General features: G+C 33.1%; 3 protein-coding genes across 3 annotated transcripts; 1 reads left to right on the top strand and 2 right to left on the bottom strand.

The window, feature by feature from the left end:
• The first annotated feature begins 197 nt into the window (after nucleotides 1–197).
• LOC111421059 (nuclear distribution C, dynein complex regulator) lies at nucleotides 198–23,214 on the top strand. Its single transcript, XM_023054175.2, has 6 exons — nucleotides 198–369; nucleotides 427–504; nucleotides 560–901; nucleotides 22,449–22,643; nucleotides 22,704–22,906; nucleotides 22,957–23,214. Exons 1-6 carry the CDS (start codon nucleotides 286–288, stop codon nucleotides 23,006–23,008), a joined length of 954 nt encoding a protein of 317 aa, XP_022909943.2. The 5' UTR covers nucleotides 198–285; the 3' UTR covers nucleotides 23,009–23,214.
• On the bottom strand, nucleotides 1,315–7,438 carry LOC111421060 (uncharacterized). Its single transcript, XM_023054177.2, has 4 exons — nucleotides 7,312–7,438; nucleotides 2,081–2,182; nucleotides 1,684–2,026; nucleotides 1,315–1,624 (listed from the first exon to the last, which is right to left on the bottom strand). Exons 1-4 carry the CDS (start codon nucleotides 7,360–7,362, stop codon nucleotides 1,599–1,601), a joined length of 522 nt encoding a protein of 173 aa, XP_022909945.2. The 5' UTR covers nucleotides 7,363–7,438; the 3' UTR covers nucleotides 1,315–1,598.
• LOC111421058 (protein odr-4 homolog) lies at nucleotides 23,114–26,798 on the bottom strand. The gene is made up of 6 exons (XM_023054174.2): nucleotides 26,605–26,798; nucleotides 25,964–26,473; nucleotides 25,739–25,906; nucleotides 23,702–23,915; nucleotides 23,459–23,641; nucleotides 23,114–23,394 (listed from the first exon to the last, which is right to left on the bottom strand). The coding sequence occupies exons 1-6, from the start codon at nucleotides 26,698–26,700 to the stop codon at nucleotides 23,228–23,230; spliced, it is 1,338 nt and encodes a 445-aa protein (XP_022909942.2). The 5' UTR covers nucleotides 26,701–26,798; the 3' UTR covers nucleotides 23,114–23,227.
• Between the last annotated feature and the right edge of the window lie 125 nt (nucleotides 26,799–26,923).

Below are 26,923 nucleotides of genomic sequence, written 5' to 3'. Positions count from 1 at the left end.
TTTTAAAATTTTGATTAAAGTATATTGGGTTGCCTATGTTGCATTATAATTATTTTTATACGCATTATTTATATACAAAATTAAGAATTACCTTATTAATTAATACATCCTTTTTTATTTATTTAAAATTAATCACTAAATCGACTGATTTAATAAAAATTTAATAAATCATTTTATTTTAATTAAGTTGGCAACACTGAAATTTAAACAACCCGACACACCATTGCTCGTGTTTACATCGGCGCTTTTACTTTTAACATTTTCTTCCTGAATCAACTTTAAATAATGAGTGGTGACGGAGACCAAACGGAACACTTCGACACGCTTTTACTTTCAATAGCACAACATCACCCCCAAGGACCATCGGAAGTAAGAAAAAATGACAAAAACGATATCCTAACCTCAAATTTAAATTTGCTACTTTAGCTTTTAGATACTTTCGTAAGCTTTTTGGGGCGAAAAACCGATTTTTTCACCGGTGGTGCGGAAGGAGCATGGGAGAAGGTATTATTAATCGAATCAATTTAATATAAATTAAAAAAATAATTTTTTTTTATAGTTAGTTATGAGTACTTTCCGGAAACACGAAAAAATAAGTAGGGCGGCTCACGAAGAAGTTTTAAAAGAGAAGAAGGAAAGGGAGGCTAAAAAACAAGCAGCGAAAGAAAAACAAAATGTTGTTAAACCGGCTGAAATTAAAGAGTTAACCGACGAAGAAGCTGATCAATTACAGAAAGAATTAGATGCTGAGAAGACTAATAAAGTGCCGGATCCACCAAAAATATCTGAAAAAATTGCAGAGGATGAAGAAGAATCTGAAATCGGAAAATTAAAACCTAATTCTGGAAATGGATGTGATTTGGAAAAGTATAAATGGACTCAAAGTTTGCAAGATATTGAGGTAAGCTACTTTTAATGTAAGATTTTAAAATGGTGGGTGGAATATTAAAAAATCAATAATGGTTGATTGATCAATAATTTTGTTTACACTTGGTAATGCACTCAATCAATATGATTGAAATTAATTAACTTTAAAGGTAACAAATACAATGGTGTAAGAATAGTGTGTAAATTTGATTTTAAACAACAATACATTCGTGTTTATTGCTGAAAATTGTAAAAAAAATCAACCATGAAGATTATAAACACCTTCAGATGTGAGTTAGGTTTCATTTTAAGTTTTTGAAAAGTAAGTAACATTTCTAAATGAGGCAATGAGCTAGAAAAAGCCATAGGAACATGGTATATCTACCTCAATCAACATATGCTTAATTGTATCCCAATTGATTTGGATGGTAGATAAAATAAAACTGATTTAAAGATTTAAATATTTCCAATTTTTTATTATTTATCACAGGAAATATTTAATTATTTTCTTGAATAATAACTTAATTATTTACAAAATATAAATAGTAGTACCTAAAATTTTGGTAATAAAACATCCACAATATTAATCGATTAAATAGAAATAAAATAATTTAAAATAAAAATAATTCTGAATAATGCATAAAATATAAAATTAATAATATGGTATTTACTACTTATAAAAATTTAATTAAATATACTGGTTGTTTTGTACGTGCTTCATGGCTGTGTCATCAGTACTGTTGTCTTCTGGCTCTCACTAAATTAAATAAAGTTAATTTTATTATGTTTTATATGAAATTAAATAATGAAACTTACTCTCCATAAACAGAATACCTCCTAAAATGCCTAAGGTAATGAGGGCAGACATCGTCAGTACAAGAACGCTCAGTCGATGTTTTTTGCAAAAACTTCTTGGTTTAACCGCCGGTCTCGTATCGACATTAATTACCGTAAAATGCATCGAACTGGCAACTGACACACTATCCGGGTCGGGTTTTTTCAACCGATCTTGAGAACCCAACGAAAATAACGGATTATCGTGTCCGTGTCGTTCCAAGTACAGTCTGAGATTGTCTTCTTTCGTTGAATTTTGAATCTCATCGTTATGAATTTGTGCTAAATTCGCTGCCGTTAATAATAAAGATCCGGACCTTGCGCTCTACATTAATATTTATTATTAATAAATTTTTTTTAATTGATTTAGTCGACTTACTTGAGTACTGTTTTTACTGGATAATGATCCTTGACTACTTTTTGAGGGTCGAGCTAGTGTTGGTCTTGGTATATGCCAACTCTGTTCGAGTTCTGCGGATATCTGAAAAAAAATACATAATATTAAGAAAATTAAAATAATTGTAAAGGGGAAGAAAGTAAAAAAAAAAAAAATAAAAATTATTCTTCGGTTTGTTTAAGCATCCAAATAAGGTTAATTATATTGTACCTAAAGGCGAGATACGCGTGAAAAAGTTGTCGCCGCCTCAATAACACTTGATTCGCGATCTGACGTGACCAGAAAAAAAAACGATAAATTTTAAATTCAACCACTCCCCAATGCCGCACGACTACTCGTGCTCGCATTTTTTTTTCTCTCCCGTTTAATTTTATTTTTATTTTATTCTTATACACCGTTCTTGTTTCACGTTCGACCTTAACCGGGCAAATTGGAGTTTGCAAAATTCAATAGGTTGTGATTACCTTAGAAAAGTCGTTCGATTTGATTGTTTCCTTTTTACTCAAGGTTCCTGAAATATTTATTTGATTTTTTTTTCTTTATTTTCGTTTCGTTTTCTTCAAGGCGGTATTGAATTGGAGTGATTATTGTGATTGTTTCGGTTGTACTTTTAAATTTTTTTATTACATGTACACTGATTGTGAGTTCAAGTTCTTTTCTTCGAAGGTTATTTGTTTAAGATACATTGATTAATTATCAATTTGTATCATTAATGTTAATACACGAAGAAATTTGTTTTAAACTAAAAGAATGTCAATATCTGTATAGTCTTGAGATGCACGGCTAAACGTGAACATTTTTAGTTCTAGGTCTAGTGTTCTAGTTTTGGTTTAATAAACGTCTCTTGGACGGCTAAACCCGATTTTTTCTAGTTCTAGGTTTAGTGTTAGTTCTACTTTTAATTCAATAAAAATATACAACAATCTAGCGTTGAATAACAATTAAAACTAGAACTAACATTATACTAAACCTGAATGATTCTAGTTCTAGGTGTAGTGTTAGTTCTAGTTTTACACTTGCACTAGAACTAATATTAGGACTAGAACTAGAAACATTCGGGTTTAGCTGTGAGTCGCATAAGACAGCTAAAGCCAAATGTTTCTTGTTCTAGGTCTAGTGTTAGTTCTAGTTCTACAATAGCACTGTTACTATGTAGAACTAACACTATACCTAGAACTAGAATCATTTGGGTTTAGCCGTCTTTAGAGACGTGCGGCTAAACCCAAATGATTCTAGTTCTAGGTATAGCGTTAGTTCTGGTACTACATTTTCACTGTCACTAGAATTAACATTACACCTAGAACTAGAAACATTCGGGTTTAGCTGTGAGTCGCATAAGACAGCTAAAGCCAAATGTTTCTTGTTCTAGGTCTAGTGTTAGTTCTAATTCTACAATAGCACTGTTACTATGTAGAACTAACACTATACCTAGAACTAGAATCATTTGGGTTTAGCCGTCTTTAGAGACGTGCGGCTAAACCCAAATGATTCTAGTTCTAGGTATAGCGTTAGTTCTGGTACTACATTTTCACTGTCACTAGAATTAACATTACACCTAGAACTAGAAACATTCGGGTTTAGCTGTGAGTCGCATAAGACAGCTAAAGCCAAATGTTTCTTGTTCTAGGTCTAGTGTTAGTTCTAGTTCTACACTAGCACTGTTACTATGTAGAACTAACACTATACCTAGAACTAGAATGATTTGGGTTTAGCCGTTTTTAGAGACGTGCGGCTAAACCCAAATGATTCTAGTTCTAGGTATAGTGTTAGTTCTAGTACTACATTTTCACTGTCACTAGAACTAACACTACACCTAGAACTAGAATCATTCAGGTTTAGCCGTCATTAGAGACGAGCAGCTAAACCCAAATGATTCTAGTTCTAGATATAATGTTAGTGCTATATAGTAATTGCGCTAGTGCAAAACTAGAACTAACACTAGACCTAGAAATAGAAATATTCGGGTTTAGCCGTCTTTAGAGACGTGCGGCTAAACCCAAATGATTCTAGTTCTAGGTACAGTGTTAGTTCTAGTACTACATTTTCACTGTCACTAGAACTAACACTACACCTACAACTAGAATCATTCAGGTTTAGCCGTCATTAGAGACGAGCAGCTAAACCCAAATGATTCTAGTTCTAGATATAATGTTAGTGCTATATAGTAATTGCGCTAGTGCAAAACTAGAACTAACACTAGACCTAGAAATAGAAATATTCGGGTTTAGCCGTCTTTAGAGACGTGCGGCTAAACCCAAATGATTTTAGTTCTAGGTACAGTGTTAGTTCTAGTACTACATTTTCACTGTCACTAGAACTAACACTACATCTAGAACTAGAATCATTCAGATTTAGCCGTCATTAGAGACGTGCAGCTAAACCCAAATGATTCTAGTTCTAGATATGTTAGTTCTACATAGTAATAGCGCTAGTGCAAAACTAGAACTAACACTAGACCTAGAAATAGAAATATTCTAACGAAACATTCTAGTTCTAGGTCTAGTGTTAGTTCTAGTTTTATTTCGATATAAATATACAACTTGGCGCTGAATAACAACCAAAAGTAGAACTAACATTATCGCTCGAACTAACACTAAACCTAGAACTAGAATTATTCGGGTTTAACCGCACATATCTTAAGATGGCTAAATTGTTACTTCGCATTTGACCAAGATAAACTTGCCAAGTTGTACATATTGTGAATTCAAGTTGTCTTCTTCGAAGGTTATTTGTTTAAGATACATTGATTAATTATCACTTTGTATCATTAACGTTAATAAACGAAGAATTTTTTTCAACTAAAAAGAATGTAATTATCTTGTCTAATGTAAGATATTTACACGAAGATGTATGTTTCTCAATAAATCTCGGAATTACATAATTCAAAAAAGAAAAACCGATTAGTTAATAATATCGATGTTTGTTATTTCCTTTGCATACAATTAAAACAGATTACATCAGAATACACATAAATTCCGTTATGACTTCACTTATTTTATAAAATCTGTTTAAACGATGTTTGATTATTACTATTGAATTAATTTCCGAAATAATTTTAATTTTTCGTCAGAATTGAAAGCTCCGCGCGCTTAAATATATGTCAAGGATGATGTATCAAGATACATATCTACGTCTATACACGCTCGAACGACTTAGATTGTTAGAGGCTTTGGTAGATTTAGTTATTTTTTTCTTTCGTTACGGATTTAACCTACAAGAAGTTGTTGGCGGGTCGTAAAAATGCTTCTGGATGACCTTATCAGTTTTGCGCAGGTGTATTATTATTGTTATTGTTAGTGTTTATATATACTGGCTCAATGTTTTGCAATCGCGCGCTCCTTTTAATTATGATTAGAAAAGTTATAATTGTCCGTCAATCAAACACCACTTCAACACCGCGTTTGGTTTCAGGAAGTCTTATTTATATATGGCATTTAAAAGAAGAAATATTTGTCTTTGTTAGAACTTCCTAGTTGATACTTTAAGTTTTATCGACAATTTTAATTGTTAATTAGAAAATGCACTTTAATTCAAATAAATTTAACAATATTTGACTATTAAACGCAAATTACACCTTGACCAAAATAGATAACTTGGTATTAAAAAGCGTTGTTGGTTTATTCAACGATCATGTTTGTGTTTTAACAATGATAATAATCTCTGTTCGATTCTTTAATACGAAATAAGTAATCAATCGTTGACGTTTATCCGGTCGTTTTTAATAAAAATTATCTTAATGGTGTGCATGAGATTGAACCTGTTGAAAAATCACGTTTCGTGAACCTGTCCTGACCTTCTCTTTTAGAGCGTACGCGGTCCGGCAACTTACTCAGATTTGCGAGATTGCTAAATGCTAATTGAATGTTGGTTGTCCCGTTGACGTAGTATGCTCATAATGAGAACCAGGAAGAATGTTTCTACTTGTACTGTTTCTTGTTTTGGGTGAATCTGATTCACTCAACTAGAATACTAATGAATTTCGTAGAAATAAAAAGAAATAGATTTAATATCTTAGACTTTGTTTCTTATTGGACAAGATGACGATTTATATTAAACAAGGTTGAGGCGAATTATTGAACATCTTTAATTAGCTCTGTTAAATATGTGGAATGTGTCAATGAATAATATCAGTTGATGATATTTCTTTATTAATTTCTACTGGTTTCAGGTTCTTGCCTCATCTTCAGATGCAGCTCAACTCAAGTCTTGGTCTCCTACAGTTTGCCTCTCCATTTCTTCTTATCTAGTACTGAACTCTTCCATATTCGCATCTCCAATCATGTCTTTGCAACTCCCCCACAGCATCTTCCCATCTTTTCAGGATAGCGTGATTTGCATCTCTTGTATAATCATTCTCCCGCTTTTTCTGTTAGGCTCATTATGCTAATGTTATCGGCATACTTTGCCAAATGAACTGTTTTGTATGATGTATTCTAGAGCTAAGTTGAAAAGCTGCTTCTGTTAGTTTAATGAGTTTGGCAAGAATCTTCCCATCTTATATATGATTTAGTAAAGCTTTCTCTGTATGCGCTGTTCTATATCTGACGAAAATCAACAAACTTCTTGCTCCCATATTTTTACAATTACTGAGTGTAGCTGTCTGGATAATTGGCGTATTAATTAAAACCAAAATGTGTTAAAACCAACATGTTATCAAGAATCTATGTTAATTAAACGAAAACATAAATCTTAAAAATGTAAATTTCCAAAAAAAATCCCAAAAAACTACAAATATTTGTTGCTTTTAGAACAAATATAGTTCATCATTTTGACGCCTTTTTTGTTGATACGAAAATGCAAAGTATATGCATATGATTTACATATTTCTTTATAATTTTTAAAATCTAAATTAATAAATTTTAAAAGCATTCTTTGAACGATTAATTTTGTTTAGCTATTATTAAAAAAAATTATTTTGATTTTAGGAAATTTCATCAAAACATTTCATAATTTCCATTACTTAACGATTACTTAAAATTAACAAATTTTGATTACACCCAACGCTTCCACTTCAATACAATACTAAAGTTCTTTCATCACAATTCCCTACATGCAAAGTCTCACGTAGCAAATTTCACTTCTTCCGTTGCAAAACACCACAATTGGAAGGGTAAGTAACCGGATGATTTACTTGACTATATTTTATTTTAGATTCGATCAAAGCTCAAAGAATTTATTCGCTAGATAGTGATCCGAAATGAAAGGAAACTTACGATTGAATTCTGATTAGAATTGTTTGCTGGCGCGAAATTTTTCGATTCCATTGTTTGATATGTACGGAAACTGAAACTAATCGCGTACCACCTTCACTTACTGACCAAAGCACCACTCTCTTGCTCGTTTGCGAGCACGTGTACTACTGATTCTTGGTCTCGTGTCGCCTTCTTAAATAAGCTCGACGCCCGGATTTAACTCTTTTAACGGCCGAAGACAGAAAATGTTCTCGCACCTGTTTCGTTACTCCGCGAAACGAGACGCGATGCATAACCGAGATGATTTATCGTAATTAATTTTGTAGGACATCCACTTTTCTCTCATATACTTCATGTATGTTTTTATTTTTTAATAATTTAACTTTTTTAAAGTTTTATTAACCTGTCGTATTATTAAGAAATTAATCATTATAATTTCGCCTGTTATTGCTCATTATCATTCAAATTCTTAACGACACTATTAATATCATTTATTGAGGACATGTTCCGGTTGCTTGCGAGAATTGATACATTTTTTCCTTATTTGTCGTGATATATTATCATTATTTCCTATTTTTTTATATCAAGAAAACGTTTTATTGATTTTATTAAAATACGTCCTTATTCCATATATCAAAAGTGACGTTACAACGACGATTTACAAATAATAGAAACCTCAACATCCTGTATCCTTGGGATTTTGACATTTTTTTGATTGAAAAAAGTAGATCTATTTGTTTTTTTTAAATGTTACTTACCACGCCTTTGAATAATTAGTTTTACTCGTCAGTAGAAAATCGGCATTGAAGATTACAATAACGGTTATCTTTTAAGATTATCTTAAACGTTGATTGGTCGTAAAATATATCGCGGATTCTATACAAGAGCTGTAAAGTAATGCCTATTACTTTATTTGATAATGCTACTTTGCGGCTTGGTTAATTAAGTTTTTTCTTTTACCTTGTGGTTTTATTACTTTGTTGCAAACGGTGTAACGAAGAACAAGTATTTGTACAGAAAAGTTAGAATTTTATTAGCATTTATAATTGTATGGGTGGTAACTATAATTATGCTGTCAATGTTTTTGATTTTATGGAATATTTCTAATATTTCTACATTTCCTTTTATGTCGAATAAATTACTTTAAACTCTTTGGGTTTATTTTGGTTTTTAATAACGAGTAGTTTTTGATGGTTAAGGTAATTACATCATTAGGTATTTTCTATTAATAAGCTCCAAACGATGGAAATTAGTATACAACGTATTTAATATCTTAATTTGATTGAGATAACATAATGTGGTTTTTACGAGAGATATTGAGAAGGAGAAAGAATCTTATGGAAAGAAAATGAACTCAATAAACTTAAAACTTTTGGACCAATTTTTTGTATAAATCGGGGAATCCAGTGTTCAATATAGCTCAATAAAAATATAACACTGAATAAGATATCACTATGTTGCATATTTTTATTGCACTAAAACTAGAACTAACACTAGACCTAGAACTAGAAACATTTGGGTTTAGCCGTGCGTCTTTAGACGCACGGCTAAACCCGATATTTTCTAGTTCTAGGTCTAGTGTTAGTTCTAGTTTTACACTAGCACTATCACTAGAACTAACACAAGACCTAGAACTAGAATCATTCGGGTTTAGCCGTCTTGAGAGACGTGCGGCTAAACCCGAATGTTTCTAGTTCTTGGTCTAGTGTTAGTTTTAGTGGTACACTATCACTAGAACTAACACAAGACCTAGAACTAGAATCATTCGGGTTTAGCCGTCTTGAGAGACGTGCGGCTAAACCCGAATGTTTCTAGTTCTCGGTCTAGTGTTAGTTTTAGTTTTCCACTATCACTAGAACTAATATAAGACCTAGAACTAGAATCATTCGGGTTTAGCTGTCTTGAGAGACGGGCGGCTACATCCGAATGTTTCTAGTTCTCGGTCTAGTGTTAGTTTTAGTTTTACAGTGGTACTAGAACTAACACAAGACCTAGAACTAGAATCATTCGGGTTTAGCCGTCTTGAGAGACGTGCGGCTAAACCCGAATGTTTCTAGTTCTCGGTCTAGTGTTAGTTTTAGTTTTCCACTATCACTAGAACTAATATAAGACCTAGAACTAGAATCATTCGGGTTTAGCCGTCTTGAGAGACGTGCGGCTAAATCCGAATGTTTCTAGTTTTTGGTCTAGTGTTGGTTTTAGTTTTACACTATCACTAGAACTAACACAAGACCTAGAACTAGAATCATTCGGGTTTAGCCGTCTTGAGAGACGTGCGGCTAAATCCGAATGTTTCTAGTTTTTGGTCTAGTGTTGGTTTTAGTTTTACACTATCACTAGAACTAACACAAGACCTAGAACTAGAATCATTCGGGTTTAGCCGTCTTGAGAGACGTGCGGCTAAACCCGAATGTTTCTAGTTCTTGGTCTAGTATTAGTTTTAGTGTTACACTATCACTAGAACTAATATAAGACCTAGAACTAGAATCATTCGGGTTTAGCCGTCTTGAGAGACGTGCGGCTAAATCCGAATGTTTCTAGTTCTCGGTCTAGTGTTAGTTTTAGTTTTACAGTAGCACTAGAACTAACACAAGACCTAGAACTAGAATCATTCGGGTTTAGCCGTCTTGAGAGACGTGCGGCTAAATCCGAATGTTTCTAGTTCTCGGTCTAATGTTAGTTTTAGTTTCACACTAGCACTATCACTAGAACTAAAACTATCACAAGACCTAGAACTAGAATCATTCGGATTTAGCCGTCTTGAGAGACGTGCGGCTAAATCCGAATGTTTCTAGTTCTCGGTCTAAAGCACTAAACGAGTACTAATAAAAAAATATATGTAGACAACTTTCTTTCTTGGCCTCTAAACAATATCTATATACCTAATAGATATCTTAATTGATTTACTTGGGGTTAACTCTTTTTTTTTGTGATATAACAGTATTATATCTACTTTGACTTATCAACAGTTATTATGGTTTCTGGAAAAACCTAAGTTGTTACGGTTCTTTAATAAAAAAACAATCTCACCGAGGGATTCCCAGTTTGTCTCAATCGTACATTTTACTTTTGATCCTTTCTTTTTTACTTATTTATTTCAACCGAGTTAAATACAATTGAACTTTTTTATTTTTTTAAACATTAAACAGGTAAAAACCACAAACACTCAACAAAATATTTCGCCGTTCGATTATTACGCAAAAGGCGTACGTGTTCAGCGTTTAATTTACACCGACGAGATTTTTATTTGCGGTTTTTCATTTTCTTTTATTTCCAATTTGTATCCCAAATGACGTCAATAGTAAAAAAAGAGTTACAATAAACGCAAATATTGACTTGATTCGAAAAGTCCACTATTAAAATCAATACGTTGTCCAGTCCTGTCAAGTCGAGAAACTTCTTTGGCTACCGTCTCGGTAGTGAGCATACATATTTAATTTAGCATGTCATCTCGGAGTTGGTAGCCAAGAATGCAATGACTGTCGTATATTTCTGTCGGCAGTAGCATACAAAACTTCACTTTAAATGAGTTGAATGGAACTCAATTCGATGACGATGATGACGCTAGATGGGAAATCAACGTGGGAGGGTGAAGTTAATTATTAAAAAAATGTCGTCTTAATGTGTATTTCGTTTCGGAGAGGAGCGCTTGAAGGCCGCCGTCGCAGCAATTTGGAGTGAACGTAAAAGAAACGGATGAATTCACTAATATGCTTTTTTTCGAAAGAGGAGTCCTTGGTTGTTTTGGACCCCTTTGGTCACTTTATCTACCGAAGAACGATTCGCGCGATTAATCAAATCCGGTCGGCCGCTAGGTGGATTTGTTTAAAGGTCGTCGTGATTTTAAGAAACGCTTGATTATTGGTGGTTGGGTTTTTGGTGGAGCGGAGGAGGAAGGAAATAAAATGAAATAATCACTGTCTAAGTAGTTTTTTTGGGCTGGTATGCAAGGATAGACAATTATTGAAATTAATTGGAATGGAATAGTTCCTATGAAAAGCTTTATTTTTTTTTCATGTCTTTTTTAAGGAGGTTTGAGGTCGTTTGTTAGTCATCATTTTGAGTTCTATAATAAAGTTACTAATTTAGTCTGAGTGTTCTAAGTTGGTTGTGTTGACCGTCAAAAATTTTGCTTAATCATATTAGAATTATCAATATTTCCAGTATTGATTAATTCTTTTCCTTATCTCATTATTTTAAACTCTCTGTACTTTGCAAATAACACACGAAACCAGAAAGTAATTTCCTGTGTTTACTCACAGTAGCCTTCGCGTCCACTTTACATACTCCCCGATTTTGTAATATTTCCTTTCTCCGATTTATTTTACGTATTCGTGCGTAATAAATTCGTAAGATGACTAATTCTAATTAAGCAACCAAATTCCGAGTATTACAATAACTCAGCTTACGTTATCGTTTGCATACAAACTGGTTTTAATGAATGAAATGCAACAGCTATTTGTAAATGATTACAGATAAGAACGAACTTGGAGGTGTCAAGGTTACGCCCGGACCGTTTCGACCGTCCATTAGCATGAACGCGTTCTAAATATTAATGGAAGTGTTTAGGTTTTTCTCACAACACAACAACAGCTATGAGTCCAACGGCTGCTTGTAGGTCAGTGCCGTATATATTTAAAACGTTAATTAAGCGTAGGAAAGCGAAGCAAAACTGCTTGGGAAAAAACAATGGGAAGAAGTGTCATATCTTAAATGAGTGAAATCGAATTTGTTCATTTCGTTAACTTGACCGTGAAGAAAATGCACCGACGAAGACCGACCACCGCGTCGATTAATTTCATTAATGCGTTAAAACTCAGACACATTCATCATGTCGCCGAAACAATTTTAAACAGTCTCTTTAAATACGACTTGCTGACCTCCGCTTGCGATCTGGATCATTCGATTTGTACTCTTTTTTTTTTTTTTTGGTATTCTCGCCTTCAATCAAATTGTATTGTTCTTCATAAAAACAAAACAGTAATAAAATATATCTTGTTCGGTTTGCTTTGTATCTCTTTATTCGGTTTCGTTCCTACATTGCCTAATTTGATTGCACCTAGTATTTTGTGATAGAAATGCGTCCATAAATTCGTCATTGAACCACTTGAAATGGAAACCTCTACAGAAACTTCTCATTATACCATTTAGGAATGCGCTCTAAAGCATACCACGTAAACGTGTGCGTGCTTACTTAGCACTTTACGATGTATCTATGCAAGTAGATGTAGTATTTTCTTGTTGTAGACCGTATTTAGATTTCGCTTTGTATGTTTACTTTTTCGCATAGCAACTACAACCGGTAGTTTAAAATAAGAAGTCGTTATTTTATTTTATGTAAATCCCGCAAGTCTCGATATCGAATTGAAATGTATTCCGCGTTTTATTTTAGTTTATAAACGTTCGTATTGATTTACGCGGACATTTTCGAATTGTAATAAATTTAAATTGTTGCTTTACACTCAAGTCATAATTTTAGCGTCCACGTGGATCTCTCCGAGTGACATTGAAAACCCACCACAATCAAGAAAAAGGTTAGCGTAATTGGAGTACACGTGTAGAAAGAATATGAGACCGCAAAGTAAATAGGCTCGTAATAAATTGATTCTTTACATAAGAACGTTGCGAACTGCACATTGATGACCGCGTCGTACCGCAGCAGGTTTCCTGCTACCATAAGAAAGTAAATTTTGCAAGCAGATCAGATCCTGTTCTGCATCCGGCAAGCGGCACATGAGGCGGGGTTGTATACCGTGCAAGATTCTTATGTTACGATATCGAGAATTTCCTCTCATTAAATTTAATTCACGGCTTTGATAAGGATATTTAGTGGCGCTTTAGTAGGTGAACTTAGGTTCGGCTCTTGTTCCTGGTAAATGAAATGTCAAAACTGTATAATATGATTAATGGATGAATTTATAAATAAATAATACTGTTATGTGTGTCCCGGAGATAATTATGTAATCTAATTTAACGACAATATGATTGATATCGGTTATTAGAGAAATAATTGTTATAATAACGTGATAATTACAACAAAGCGTGTAATATTAATTACTGAACTTAATATGGCACGAAAGTGCTGTTTATTTTATCAACAGCTGATCGAAAATCTTGGAAAACTCAGTCATAAACTTAGCTGTTGTTGCTCCATCAAGCCTTCCAATTTTTTCAACTCCACCTATAATTGCTTCGAGGCAAAAACGATAAGTTGTATTTCATTTAAAACTTTTAGGCCAGAAAATATATCCTCAGTCAAGACGCTTGGGTAGAACAATAAATATGGTTACACCAAAGAGAGGAAAAGTTGCTATATTAATATCTTCTCCGTACAAAGAGTTAGCCACAAAAACAAGATAAAAGGCTTTTTTTTAATTTGGGGTTGGGATTGGAGTGGTGCTTATAGAGATGTTAGAATGAGTTACGAATGGCTGAAAATATCAGCTTCAACCCGATAAGGACCTGATTGGAGAATCATGTTATTTCTCATTTTCTTGTTATAGCCAAATTTATCCATTACTTAAAAATGCTGGGTATTTCCGAATTTCACGGCGTTGAAGTTGAACAGCCTGACTGCAGCAGTTGTGACGACTAGCATGGATATCAAAAGCTGCAAAATCACGTATAGTTTGGTATTATCTAGGACCCTTATAAAATTTATGTTGCTTTCCTGATTTTTAGTAACATTTTCAGTAACTAAATAGTTGAGGTTAAAATACTAATAAATTTTTAGATAAATACGATTTTAACGATGTACAGTTCTGTTCAGATATAATGCGAAAAGAGCCGCTCGTAGAGGCATAAAATTGTGCTAGAAACGACCTACGTTGACGAGGCATTCAATTCGGTTTTACCTGCTCTGTAGTCTTGTAAAAGTTCCGAAGAGGCAAGCGGGGTGGTGTGATTTATGGCCAAGATGACTGAATCACAACGAATAATTAAGAAAATAAATAGGTATAACCAATTTATTTACTTTACACAATTCCTGTAGTAAATGAAAATAATTACTAATAATTACTGTATTACTTTGGTAATACAGTGGAAGGATGAGACGAACCTCAAAAGAAATGAAAATGATATATTGATAATAAGTAATATATAAACTAAACATATATTGAAATATATCGCAAACCATTTTAATATAATAAAATCAAAAAAAAAAATATATAATACTTCTATATAACAAAAAATATAATATATTATTATATATATAAAATATAATAAATATTATAATAATCGAATTGGGGAGAATTTCATACAGTCCATTATACCATCAAATATCAGTATTTTGTATAATACCCATTATTCTCTATGCAACATTGCAATCTGGTGGACATCGAATTTACTAATCTTTCGCATACATCCTTGCCGCGAACAATTCCCACATAACTGTAATGTTGCGGCGCAGATTATACACGTTGCGAAAAGGAAAATTGGTATTTTTATTGAACTGTTTTTCCACCAAAGCCCATAGATTTTCGAATGGGTTTAGATCCGGTGACCACACTGGCTAGGGTATTCGCCTAACGTCATTATGATCGTCAAACCAATCATGAACAATTCTTGAAGAATGCACGGGCGAATTGTCTTGGACTATCGTGATGATCCCTTCTGGATACAGTTTCTTACTGGTGGTATCAAAACATCCTCCAGCACTCGAATGTATCTAATCGAATTAAATCTTCTAATTAAGATTTAAAATAAAATAAAATTAACACATTTAATAAAAGGGTGATCCATTCTTCGGCCTTCAAACTGGGACGGTTTTACCTGGGTTTTACCCTCTTCCTTTAGTCTCAAAAACCGAATTGAATAGAAACAAAATATGGCTCCGTCTTCTTCCAGTACCAGCGTCATGTCGGAGTTAACAGCGGCCTATTCGCATTAAATCTGAACAGAGCTGTACACATTTGTTGTAAAAACGTGCTACAAAGTAATTAAATAGAACAAAACACCTTTTCTAGGTAAATAAATGGCAAATAAACACCCCACAACATTTTTATGCAGCTTTTCTTTTTGAACAACGAAAGCTCAAACGTCAGTGTGACATATTTATTTCAAAACATGATAAAACAAAACTCCCTGTTAATTTTGCCAACTTTACAACTATTTGGCAGGTATTATAGAAAAGAAATGAACTATATCTGTTAACGATAATACTTGGGAACTGGAGTGTAAGGTTGCTATGAAAAAGCTTTGGTGTGTTTCTGATAGAACTTGATGAACAGCAAAAAGTATGAAAAACAGAAAAATTCGCATGGAAGCTTTTCAAACGGTATTAATTGTGTGCCATAAATTTACAACATCCGTTTAAAGAAGTAACAACTGATTTATTGGGCGAATTAATCTTTTGTAACCCTGTAATTTGGGAAAGATTAGTATTTTTATATTTTTTTCATCATAACGCCTTATGAGAGCGATTAAGAGTTCAATAAATATACTTTACATCATCAATAAATACTCGAAAATTACTGAACCTTCACAGCTACCGTGTTTAAACTCAACTCAATAAAATATGTAATTTAAAAAGGATTAAGTGCGATCGAAATTGTATTAAATCATAATTTATGATATCGATCAGATGATAATTGTTAATTAAATAGATTTATTTATTGATACTGGCCTCGATTTATCTTTTAAAAATATTTTGATCTCATTTTTAGATTGATTTCCTTTAACTGTGCATTTCCTTATGATGTTTTTTTTTTAGAATACGAAAAAAAATCTATTTTTAAATCATAAGTGGTCAACGTAGACGTCATAAATATCGCTTGGGGATTTTCAGTTCGAATACCATTGGATAATTATCCGACTCAGACTAAATTTAAAACCTGAAATCCTGTTCGAGGCTTGTTGGTTGTGTCGGTGTAGATCCGCAATAGGCGATCGACCTCAACACGGTAAAACATAAAGTGATCTACGTGCACCTACATCGAGCACGGTATCTTTCGCTTCTCGTTACACTTTTCAGCATAATTACGAAGTCGGTAAAGGTATCTCGCGGTTCGATCTCGAAATTTATAGCGGGAGAATCGAAAAGAAAGGGACAGATTTATTTTGAGCACGTTTCCTTTAATCCATTTTTATTTATTCCTTTAATCGTATGAGTAAATCCGTATTAAAACGATTTGAATCTTTAAAGTCGGTGTGCATTCGTTACAAATGACGCACATAAGTTTATCCCTGCGTATTTAGCAAGAAACTGGTTGTAAGTTGCCATGAAATGCAAAATCTGACGTTATTTATTCCGTTTATTTTCATGGGTTTAATTCAAAGTGTCACATGCACACCAAAATAAAGAAAAACGATAAATTGTTGTCGCGATAAATTATGAAGCGAGTTACTAAAGTTAAATTTACACTCAATTATTTTTAATAACGATTCTGATTCGATAATGTACCTTGTCAAGGATTTAAGATTAAAATCCTTCTTAAAATATGTAGTTAAGTATTAAAATTAACATATTATACGAAAATAGTGAAATAGTTGACGCCACATTTTGCCTAAAGCGGTATTTTTCAAAACAACAAACAGATTCCCCAAAATGTACGTCAAAATAGAATTTCGCATAGATGAAGGTCGTTGGTAGGCGGTAATATTATTTAAATTATTGTTTTTGAGGAATCCTCTCAACAAACAGATTTTTTTGTGATTAATTTACAAAGTTTTAACTTATTAACTACCAAGTGTAATAAAATATAAATAGACAAAACAGTAAATAAGAATACAGCGAAATTTTCGATTAGTTACGTACGTGTTTAACGTAAATAGATGTAATAAGCCGTGACCTCGCCTTGTCCACGCCGGTAATGGTTTACAGGAAACGTTTACAGTGATTAAAAAGATGTGAAAAATATAGTTATTTCACCTAAGAAGCAATAAATGCCAACGTTTCAAAGATATTTGTGAAAAAACCTCCACATCGGCTAATACTAAAAGAAGGTCGATGAGCCTATCTGTTTTTATAAAAGAAATTTCGTTACATCATGTAATCAAAGTGAAGTAATGGAAGGTTACGTAATAAAACCCAAAAATTGTATCCGGCTTGAAGCTATAACTGTATAAAAATCCTTATTTTACTGTTAATCGAAATACCATGTAGTGATTGTTTATTTTTCAAATTTAATAATCATACCAGAAAAACACAAAAATATATTAATAATTAATTCTTATAAAATTTTTCGGTTGAAATTCCAAGGTTGAATCGATTCTCACAATCGAAAAGTTATTCGTAAACAATTAAAAAAATTCTTTTGAAATAAAAGTTTCAAAAAAATAATTTCTCAACAATCCCCCAAAAAGAGGTCTTAACGCAGATAGTGACTAATTAACGCTTAAACGCGATAATTAGCGAATAAATTGGTGGAAAAACATGCCTTTGTTACACCAGGTGGCTTCGTGTAACCACCTCTTAGACGACACCGATAAGAAAAGAAAATCGTATGTAATGACATTAACTTTCGTAACATAAAGGGGGATTTGAAATCTGATTAGCACACAATTAAAAGACGATTAAGTAAGAGTTGTCAAATAAAGTGGCATTGCTATGTAAAGATTAAATCATCTCATTCATCACTTTCTATTAGCATAACGAAAAAAAATTTTTTTTTGTCAATAAAATTAAGGAAGTTTTAAAAACAGGTGAAGTGTTCTAGTTAAAATAAAACAAAGACCAAATAATGTAACGAAATCCTTCAACTCGGCATTTTCTAATTATGAGTGATCGGCCCCAGTTTGCGTAAAATCGCTTTCGAAATTTAAATCGCACGATTGCGACATACGTCGACATTTCCCGTTGCGCCCTGCGATTGCCAACGGAGCTCAACCTTGCCGGATTAATCATGTTTCTTCGTTGGGTCTCATCTGACTCTTGTTTCTAAACCGATCGTTTGAAATAAAATCGCTTGAGAAACCGCACACATCATGCGATCAATCGATACATCGATCGCGAGTCGAAGTTTTCCGCGAAGTCGTGATGATATAAGACGAGAAGCACCCGATAATATTATTCAAGGATGAAATCTTCGCGGAATTTTACTGCCGAAACGGTACACGTGTAGGAAAATTGACCAATTAGCGGCAAAAAGCTACCCTTTTGTATAGTTAAGTAGACGACAATCAAAAATGACCTTAGCAGAGTTGTTATTATGGAGCGTCTTCCTATATTGAATCTTAAGAAATATATAAAAAAAAATGTCAATGTACTTTATCTACATAATGTAACCTTAAAATAAATAACGTTGACAATGGAGTTGATTAAAATACAATGTGGGTAAATAAATTTCTTTCTAGTTGGATTATTGTTTCAACTAGAATTGCTTTTTAATGATTCTCATTCATCAAAGAAATATTTATATATAACATGCCAAAATTCCTGAAGATGACGTATTAATGTTGAAACCGGTCTAATTAAAAGTCAAATTTCTTCTATATTTGGACCACGTTATGATTTTCGTTTTCATCGCGCTAAAAATATGACTTCTCAGAATAGACTGGCTCAAACTATTGGAAATTGTTTCTATTTTTATCACAGAACACTGATGACAGCTATCACAAGCACAGAATCCGATTGGTCAGTCGTTTTACGATTATACAGGTATTTCTGTAAGTCGTGGCATAAATTTAATCACAAATACTATAGTCAAAATGATGTTTCGTATACAAATTTTTGAAGAAAATTATCTAGAGTTTGATTTTGTACTTTTCAACTGGTTTCTATTTTATATAGAATTTAAGTCTAACTAGTTTCGGCCCTTGGTCACCTTCAGAGAATCTACAAATAGATTAACATCCCTCATCCTATCCATTTTACAAACAAATTTCTTAATATTTAAAAAAGATCACATATCAAAGTCGAAATCAGATTATTAGTTACTTATAAAATTAAAGTTTAAAAAGTTATAAAATGAAATTAAGGATGTGTGGCTTAAAACTCGTTAAAATAAAAAGAAAGTGCTGAAAAGTGACTAACACTAGACTAACTTCAGTTATAAAACTTCTATTATATGATAATTAACTTCAAGTTTAAAATGTCAACCTCAATTTTGACATGTTTGTAATCTTCATTAACAAACCTTTAAAATGAGTACAAACAAGCCATATTTTTCTTCAATATTAATGAAGTTATGGTCAACTTCCGGTTAAGAATGTCAACGTCAATTTTGACATATTTGTAATCGTCGTGAAAAATCCTTTAAAATGAGTCCAAACATGATACGTTTAATTCCAATATTACTCGAGATATATCATTTATCTCTATTACCATATGTCATTTTGACATATTCTTATTTTTTATAAAATATCTTAATATTTGTCACAAAAACAAAAATATAAAAAATCAAAAATTAAGGTTGGTATTAATATTTAAAAATTAAATTGCTATCTTCACTGTTGTTAACTTCGGGTTTAATGTTTTTTATTCTATCTTTTTTATTTATTGAGATAAGTGCGTCATCTTTGGACTCATTTTAAAGGTTTTTTAATGAAGATGACAAATATGTCGAAATTGACGTTGACGTTTCAAACCGGAAGTGATTGTATCTCCATTAATATCAAAGTTAAATATGTCGAGTTTGGACTCATTTTAAAGGATTTTTTATGAAGTTAACAAATATGTTAAAATTAATTGTTGAAAGTTCGAACTTTTTGGTTTTTTGAGAGAAATGCGTCATGTTTGGACTCACTTTAAAGGTTATTTTATGAAGATTACAAATATAATAATAAAATTAAAGTTGACATTTACATCTGAATGTTTGTTCACGCCTAAACCCGAATGTTTCTAGTTCTCGTTCTAGTTTTAGTTCAATAAAAATATACAACATAGTAATATCTTATGCTAACTAGCGCTACCTACCACTGCCACTAAAATTAACACTAGACCGAGAACTAGAAACATTCGGATTTAACCGCACGTCTGTCAAGACGGCTTAACCCGAATGATTCTAGTCTAGGTCTTGTATTAGTTCTAACGATAGTAATACTAGAAATGCAAATACTAGAATTAACACTACAAGACGGCTAAATAATAAAAATATATATACTTAAAATTCTCTCCACACCAAGCAGGGCTTAATTCCTCAGCCTTAAAATAAAATTCAAAAATTTTGCAGTCATTATACCTCTTGTAACATCTATCTTCGGACACACTGTATATAAAATAAAAGATATAAACTTTTAATTTTATTCTAATATCTAGAAAACGAAACTGGTCCGAAATTGTATAGCCATCTATTTTTTCTATTGTAGAATTTCTTGGTGTATCTAAGTCGGTTCTTAGACATATGATGCAAATCGGACTTGAAATCGTATAACGTGATTGGCGCTTAGCTTTAAAACAAATGGTATTTTATGTCTTTCGATATTCTGCATTTTGTCTAAGATAAGTTACACCTTGTCGCTTGGTCTAGTGATGTATAACGAGGTTCATTTCTATGATTCTAAATCAACCTTAATGTATTCTGATAATGATTTGTACTATAAAAACTGAATTGAGAAAGGACTATATTCTGATAATGGCTGATGAGGTTCATTTTAACTTATCGGGTGTTGTACCTCAGGACAATTCATGGCTTTTCTAAGGGAACATTTTCGCGGCCATCACATTTTATTCTGTTTTATATTCTCGAATAATTGCAACATTTAAAAAATTTGTTATTTACAAGAAACATTTTCTGCAATTATGTTACCACTATCAAATAAACAGTAAATAATAAAAACGGCGTATAATTATCCACCAACCTAATAGCTTTATTAAGTCAAGTAATTTAAGTCAAGGAATTGACAATTTTTTTAATCCATGCTAATTATTACATTTAAATCATTAACGATGATAATAGGTCAACTTGTGAAACTAAAACCTTGAGTATCTTGAAAATGATCTACTTTCTGATCTACATTTATTAAGTTTTTTTGATATATTAATATAAGAAGTCGAATTTAAAGAATCAAATTGATATCGAAACTTACCATTTTTGTTTGTATGTTAAAGTTAAATTAAAATTGTTTTAATAAAAATTAATTGAAGTACACTACTCAAATGAACCAAACATAATGAAAATTTATTTTTTACTTTCGCTATGTCACCACCAAATCGGCTCGTTACGAAATCATTATTTTTAAAATTCCAAACGTATCCTTAGAACATGATTGAAATTATTTATTAACATCACGGTACATCGATTAACAATGACCCCTTAAACTTGGCAATGAATACGTCGACAACACCGTGAATTATTAATAACAATCCTTTCGCTTACGCAACGACGTCGATTCGCCTCGCCGGCAATTAATTCTCTCTTCGAGAGTTGGTACGATTCCGCATTTTCACGTCTATAACGGCAATTGCCTAATAGGCCGCTTTTAATGTGTCGCATTCCGGCGTGTACTCATCCTACCAAGGTTTTTGCAGTACCTCGGCTATTTATACGGGTTTTTACTGCGAACACCTTGAGGTGTTCGAACGTTGCAGATGTCATAATCTATGCGTATGCGGAAAAATTCTTTTTAAACATTTACACACATCTTCTTATTAGAAGTAATAAACATGAAAACAAGTTTTTATTTCTCTTAAGACGAAACCATTTCTTCATCCTATTTGTTAATTTCTGTTTTCTAAAGTTGTGCAAAAAAAGAAATAAATTAATCGCGTAGGACGGATAAGGTTGCATCCGTGAGGATAATTGCATTTTAAAATCTCTGGTGGCTCGTTGTTTGACCTTTCTAAGGTGAGGTAAATAGAGCGTATCAAACGCCGGTAGGTAAATTGCGAGCGAAAGTAATTACGTGAGATGGAATCGGACGATAGCGTTTAGAATGAAGATAAAGCGAACGTTGGTTATTAAGTAATTTGTACTAGTTATGAAAGGGTATTAAGAAATCTATTTTTTTATTTATGCTTAATATAATAATTTGTTCTTTTACAAACAATCTCATTCATAACCCAATTAGCCAGAGACGAATTAAAACATCCTTGAACTGTTATTACTTCTTGTTCCGTTTGAATATTTGTTTTTCATAATTACTTATTCAGTCACATGTATAATATTACTTTAAAGATATCGTGATTCCACACTTTACATAGTAAAGGTTAATTAGTTATGATAATTAAACAAAAAATTATTTAATTTTTTTATTAATTATCATTTTTTTTTGTATTACAGGTTCGTATCCCTTTAAATATAACATTCCGAGCGAAACAAAAAGATCTAGTCGTTAATATAACGAAAAAACATCTTACGTGTGGCGTTAAAGGACAACCACCGATTATAGACGATGATTTTCCGCATGAAATTAAATTGGAGGAGTCAACGTGGGTTATTGAAGATGGAAAATTAATCTTACTCAATTTAGAAAAGGTTATTTCTCATTTTTTATATAAATTTCTTTATTTTAATGTTTAATTTAAATTTGTGAAGGTAAATAAAATGAATTGGTGGTCGAAATTGGTTGCATCCGACCCGGAAATTAGCACGAGAAAAATAAATCCTGAACCTTCAAAGTTATCCGATTTGGATGGCGAAACTAGAGGGCTTGTAGAAAAGATGATGTACGATCAAAAACAAAGAGAATTAGGATTACCCACCAGCGATGAACAGAAAAAACAAGACGTTCTTAAAAAGTAAGTTAAAATAATTGGGTATTATGTAAGTAAATTAATTTTTTTTTTAGATTTATGGAGCAACACCCAGAAATGGATTTCTCCAAATGCAAATTTAATTAATTACTTTACATAATCTATTTTTCACTATTCACTTTAATTTTTTATTAATCAAAAACTTTGTTTGGAGTTGAGATTGAAAAGGATTTAAAAAAAATACACGCTTACTTTATAGTTTTAAATTTCAGGTTAAAAATATATCGTTTTATTATGTACCGCTTTGCATTGTATAAAAAAATAAATGCAATTAAACCACGTCCACAACCCAAGCAGTCTCCTTATTTAAGGTATAAATCTGAAGTAATGCACCACCAGTGATATCAACAATACCAGAAGCGCTATTCCTATTCCCAAACTGTACATCAACTTGTTCGCGTCTGTTTGTATTGATTTTAAAGAACCCTCAGTATCATCGGATTCTATGCTGTTGCTGTAGACATCCACCAAATCTAATTCAAGTAAAAAACTTTTAATTAACACCCATAAAAAAATCGTTATTTCCTTAAATTTTACCTGCTTGTCCTTCAATATCAGTAACACCATCTTTTTCGTCAACAGTTATATCCAGTAATTCTTGCAGAGAAATTTGCGCATCTTGAGGACCTTCCCCAGGAAATAAATAGTCAGAAAGAGTTACTTCCGTATGAGGTAAGTGAATAAATACTCTTCTAGGTGGTTCATGTATGCTGTTTGTATCTAAAATTAATAAAGTTAAATAAAGATATAAACAAAACAATTTTGAGGAATTAAAATAACCTTCTGGTGAACCATGTTCCTCTTCAATAAGCGAATCCCAATGCATGTCTAATCTCGCTGCTAAACTTCTTATAATATCTTCGAGAATTGCATCACAGACATCTTTAACAGTCGCTTTTGAATGCATCCAAACATTACTGGCGATTTGTCCTGTAAGTTTGATGTGACCAGCGCAATTAGACATGTCTATTGGTTTTGTAGTTTTATATATTTCCTAAAAAATCGATAAAATATTTTAAAAATTCATTATTTTCAGATGGAGCTCCAGAATCAACGCTTATAAGGTTAATAACCCAGTTTATACAAGGTCAATAACCTTCATTTCAAAATCATCACAATCCCTATCAAGCATGAAGAAGAAATTTTTAATGTCTAGAATTAGCTATGTCAATGTTGCTACGTCATGCAAGTACAGGTAAAAAATTATAATTTTCACCTTTTAATATCACTAAAGGCATCTCCTCAAATGGATGGAAAAGGTAATTAATCAATACCTTAGGAATGGAGTGCTTGACTAATTCACTCCATCCACAAACATTTTAGAGGAGACAATTGTAACCAAAGAGATAGCCCTATATGCTTTCATAGACGATGTTTTTGATAACAGCTCCTACGAATCCATCGAGAATGCTCTAAACGTAAAAAAATATACATCCGTCGACAATCAAATTGTCTATAGCCATGTTGAAAAGTCGGCAGATCACAGCCAATCTGGGAGGCGAGTCGTTGACTATTAACCCCACAGTGAATACGTTGGAGCTGATAGCCCAATGACTTATGTGTTTTGCTGTAACATTAAAATCACGTATTCTCTGTAGGGTTAAGGTGCTAAGAAGATGTCCCCAAGGGGGAGTGCTCTCACCTCTCCTATGTTGCCTGGTAGTTGATAACTTGATGAACAAAAAAAATGGATTCATGATTCAGGAGTATGCTGATAACCTGGTAATCACAATCCGAGGTAAAATAACAATCATAACTCAATGAATGCAGAAAGTCGTAGTACTTAACAGCACTTGGTGCAGAAACAATGGGTTCAGGATGAATCCAAACAAAATCGAAATTCACTGGGAGAAGGAAGCTATAATTGAGAGCTCAAGCTGATGCAGGGTAACCTCAGAGGACACCTAGAAATCCTCAAGGACCCAATTTCGACCAGCCGTATAAGGTCATATTTACAAGATATTTGGACGAAAAGAGGAACTCTTGCCTGATACACAGATGCTTCAAAGACAGTTGGATCTGGAGTAGGCATAGGCATTGGCATTAGTGGACCAAATAGCGGCATTAAATTGCTCCTCAGCTCGGACATAACCATTTTTCAAGCAGATGTACTTGCTACAAACTTCTGCACCGTTTTGAATCTACAAGAGGGACAGAAAGGTGCATCCATAAACATGTGTGACTCCGCATTGATCAGAGAGTGTACCAGCAACCTGAGAGAACTCGCTAGACGCAATGATGTTACTCTATGGTGGGTTCCAGGTCACAGAGACATTGAGGGCAATGAGAAGGCGGACAAGCTGGCCAAAGAGGCAGCGAAAACGCCTTTAATTGGACCCCAACCCGACTGTGGACTACAAGAAAGCCACCTGAAACAAGTAATCAACAGTTAGAAGGGCTCAAAGGTAGCCTTATGCTGGCAAAAACTTCCAGACAAGCGAAGAGCAGATAATTAAGGATATATATCTAAGGACGCTTTCAGGCCATGCGTTCCTAAAGCTGAGGATCAAACTTGTCGACGTTGCAACGACGAATCAGAAACTGCTGAACATATACTGTGTAATTGAGTTACCAGAGGCCGCCTAAGACTCAAAATTTTCGGTAAAGCTCTTTTGACACCTACCAACATAAAGGAACAAGACCTTATAGCTTCATTAAGAACCTACATTTGCCCTAAACTTTTGGAGGGCTACAGTTACAATAGATCTTATAGGTCGCGGTGACGAAATGGGGCGCTCCCCTCACCCCAGCAGCAATAATAATAATCACTAAACGCACATAGAGCAGCATAATATTCAAAGATTTCAAATTACTTACGCATGGTAAATAAATAGAAACCATTGTAGGGCCAGCATGATCATTACCTCCACTTGATTTACCAATTTTTTTATCCATACTCTCTAAAGCAGCGTCATTTTTTCGAATTTCTCCGTCAAAAGCAAAAATCGCCGGTTTTAAACAATCTGAAGTCTTTTCAATAATATCCTAAACAAAGAAAATAAACAACTTTAATAATAACCACAACATAAATAATCTTCTTACATTCATATGTCTTCTTAAAGTCAAATCGCTTTTATCAATCGGAATCGAATAAATCCGATCGAGTTCGTATTTGCATTGAAACTGCCTCCATCCAATCGGTTTTGACAAGAACTTAATCTCGGCCGGTTTAACACTCGAATTAACGACATCGTAACTCTTACAACTGTAAGATTGCGTTTTCGTGCAATAATTCAAAACGAGCTTTTCGCTTTTCGTCGAAGTACCGTGCATATAACTGTTGGCGCTAAGTTGTCGGTGAACTTGTTGTAGTATAGATTTTAACTTGTTGGAAAAGGGGGTTAACAAATCTTCGTTTGATACGACGAAAATACCGAGAACGTACATTCCACCCGGCAGCATTCGCGTGGCGTGTTTCGCGTGATCCGCAACCCATACGTCGAAAACGTCGTTAATCGACTTAATTTCTTTTAGTTTTATGTTTGATTTGCTATCTTCTTCGCATGGGGGTGTTTTTGCAAAATGAATTATGTAATCTTTGGTGCTTGAAGGCTACAACCAAAGATATTTTATGGAGTAACATGAATCAATATCGAAAATGTTCGTATTAATCATTATTTTTTATTTTTAATAATTTAATTTTTGACATATGTTACATCCATTATAAAATTGAGGTTACGTACCTGTCCTAAAACTAAACCGACAGTACACGTATCCGGCTTCGCTAATTTTTGTATGTATTCCAAGAGGCTGTCTTCGGCAACAGCATTGTGCACCATTTTCGCGATAAAACGGGTAGAGTTTAATTACACAGCCGATTTAAATTTTGCGAAACTTGACGTTTAACAAACCTAAAGTGACGTTTCACGGTGCTGCCATCATTTGATGAAATGTCGAAACAAATTGTTTTAAATACAGGATTCTTCTAATTTATATTATTTTCAAAATAAACTGTTATTATTATTATTATAAAGCTGATTTTATATCACCGAAGCATAAGCT

Source organism: Onthophagus taurus, chromosome 6, assembly GCF_036711975.1.
Source record: "Onthophagus taurus isolate NC chromosome 6, IU_Otau_3.0, whole genome shotgun sequence".
Lineage (NCBI taxonomy): Eukaryota > Metazoa > Arthropoda > Insecta > Coleoptera > Scarabaeidae > Onthophagus > Onthophagus taurus.
This window is presented reverse-complemented; position numbering and strand designations above follow the sequence as displayed.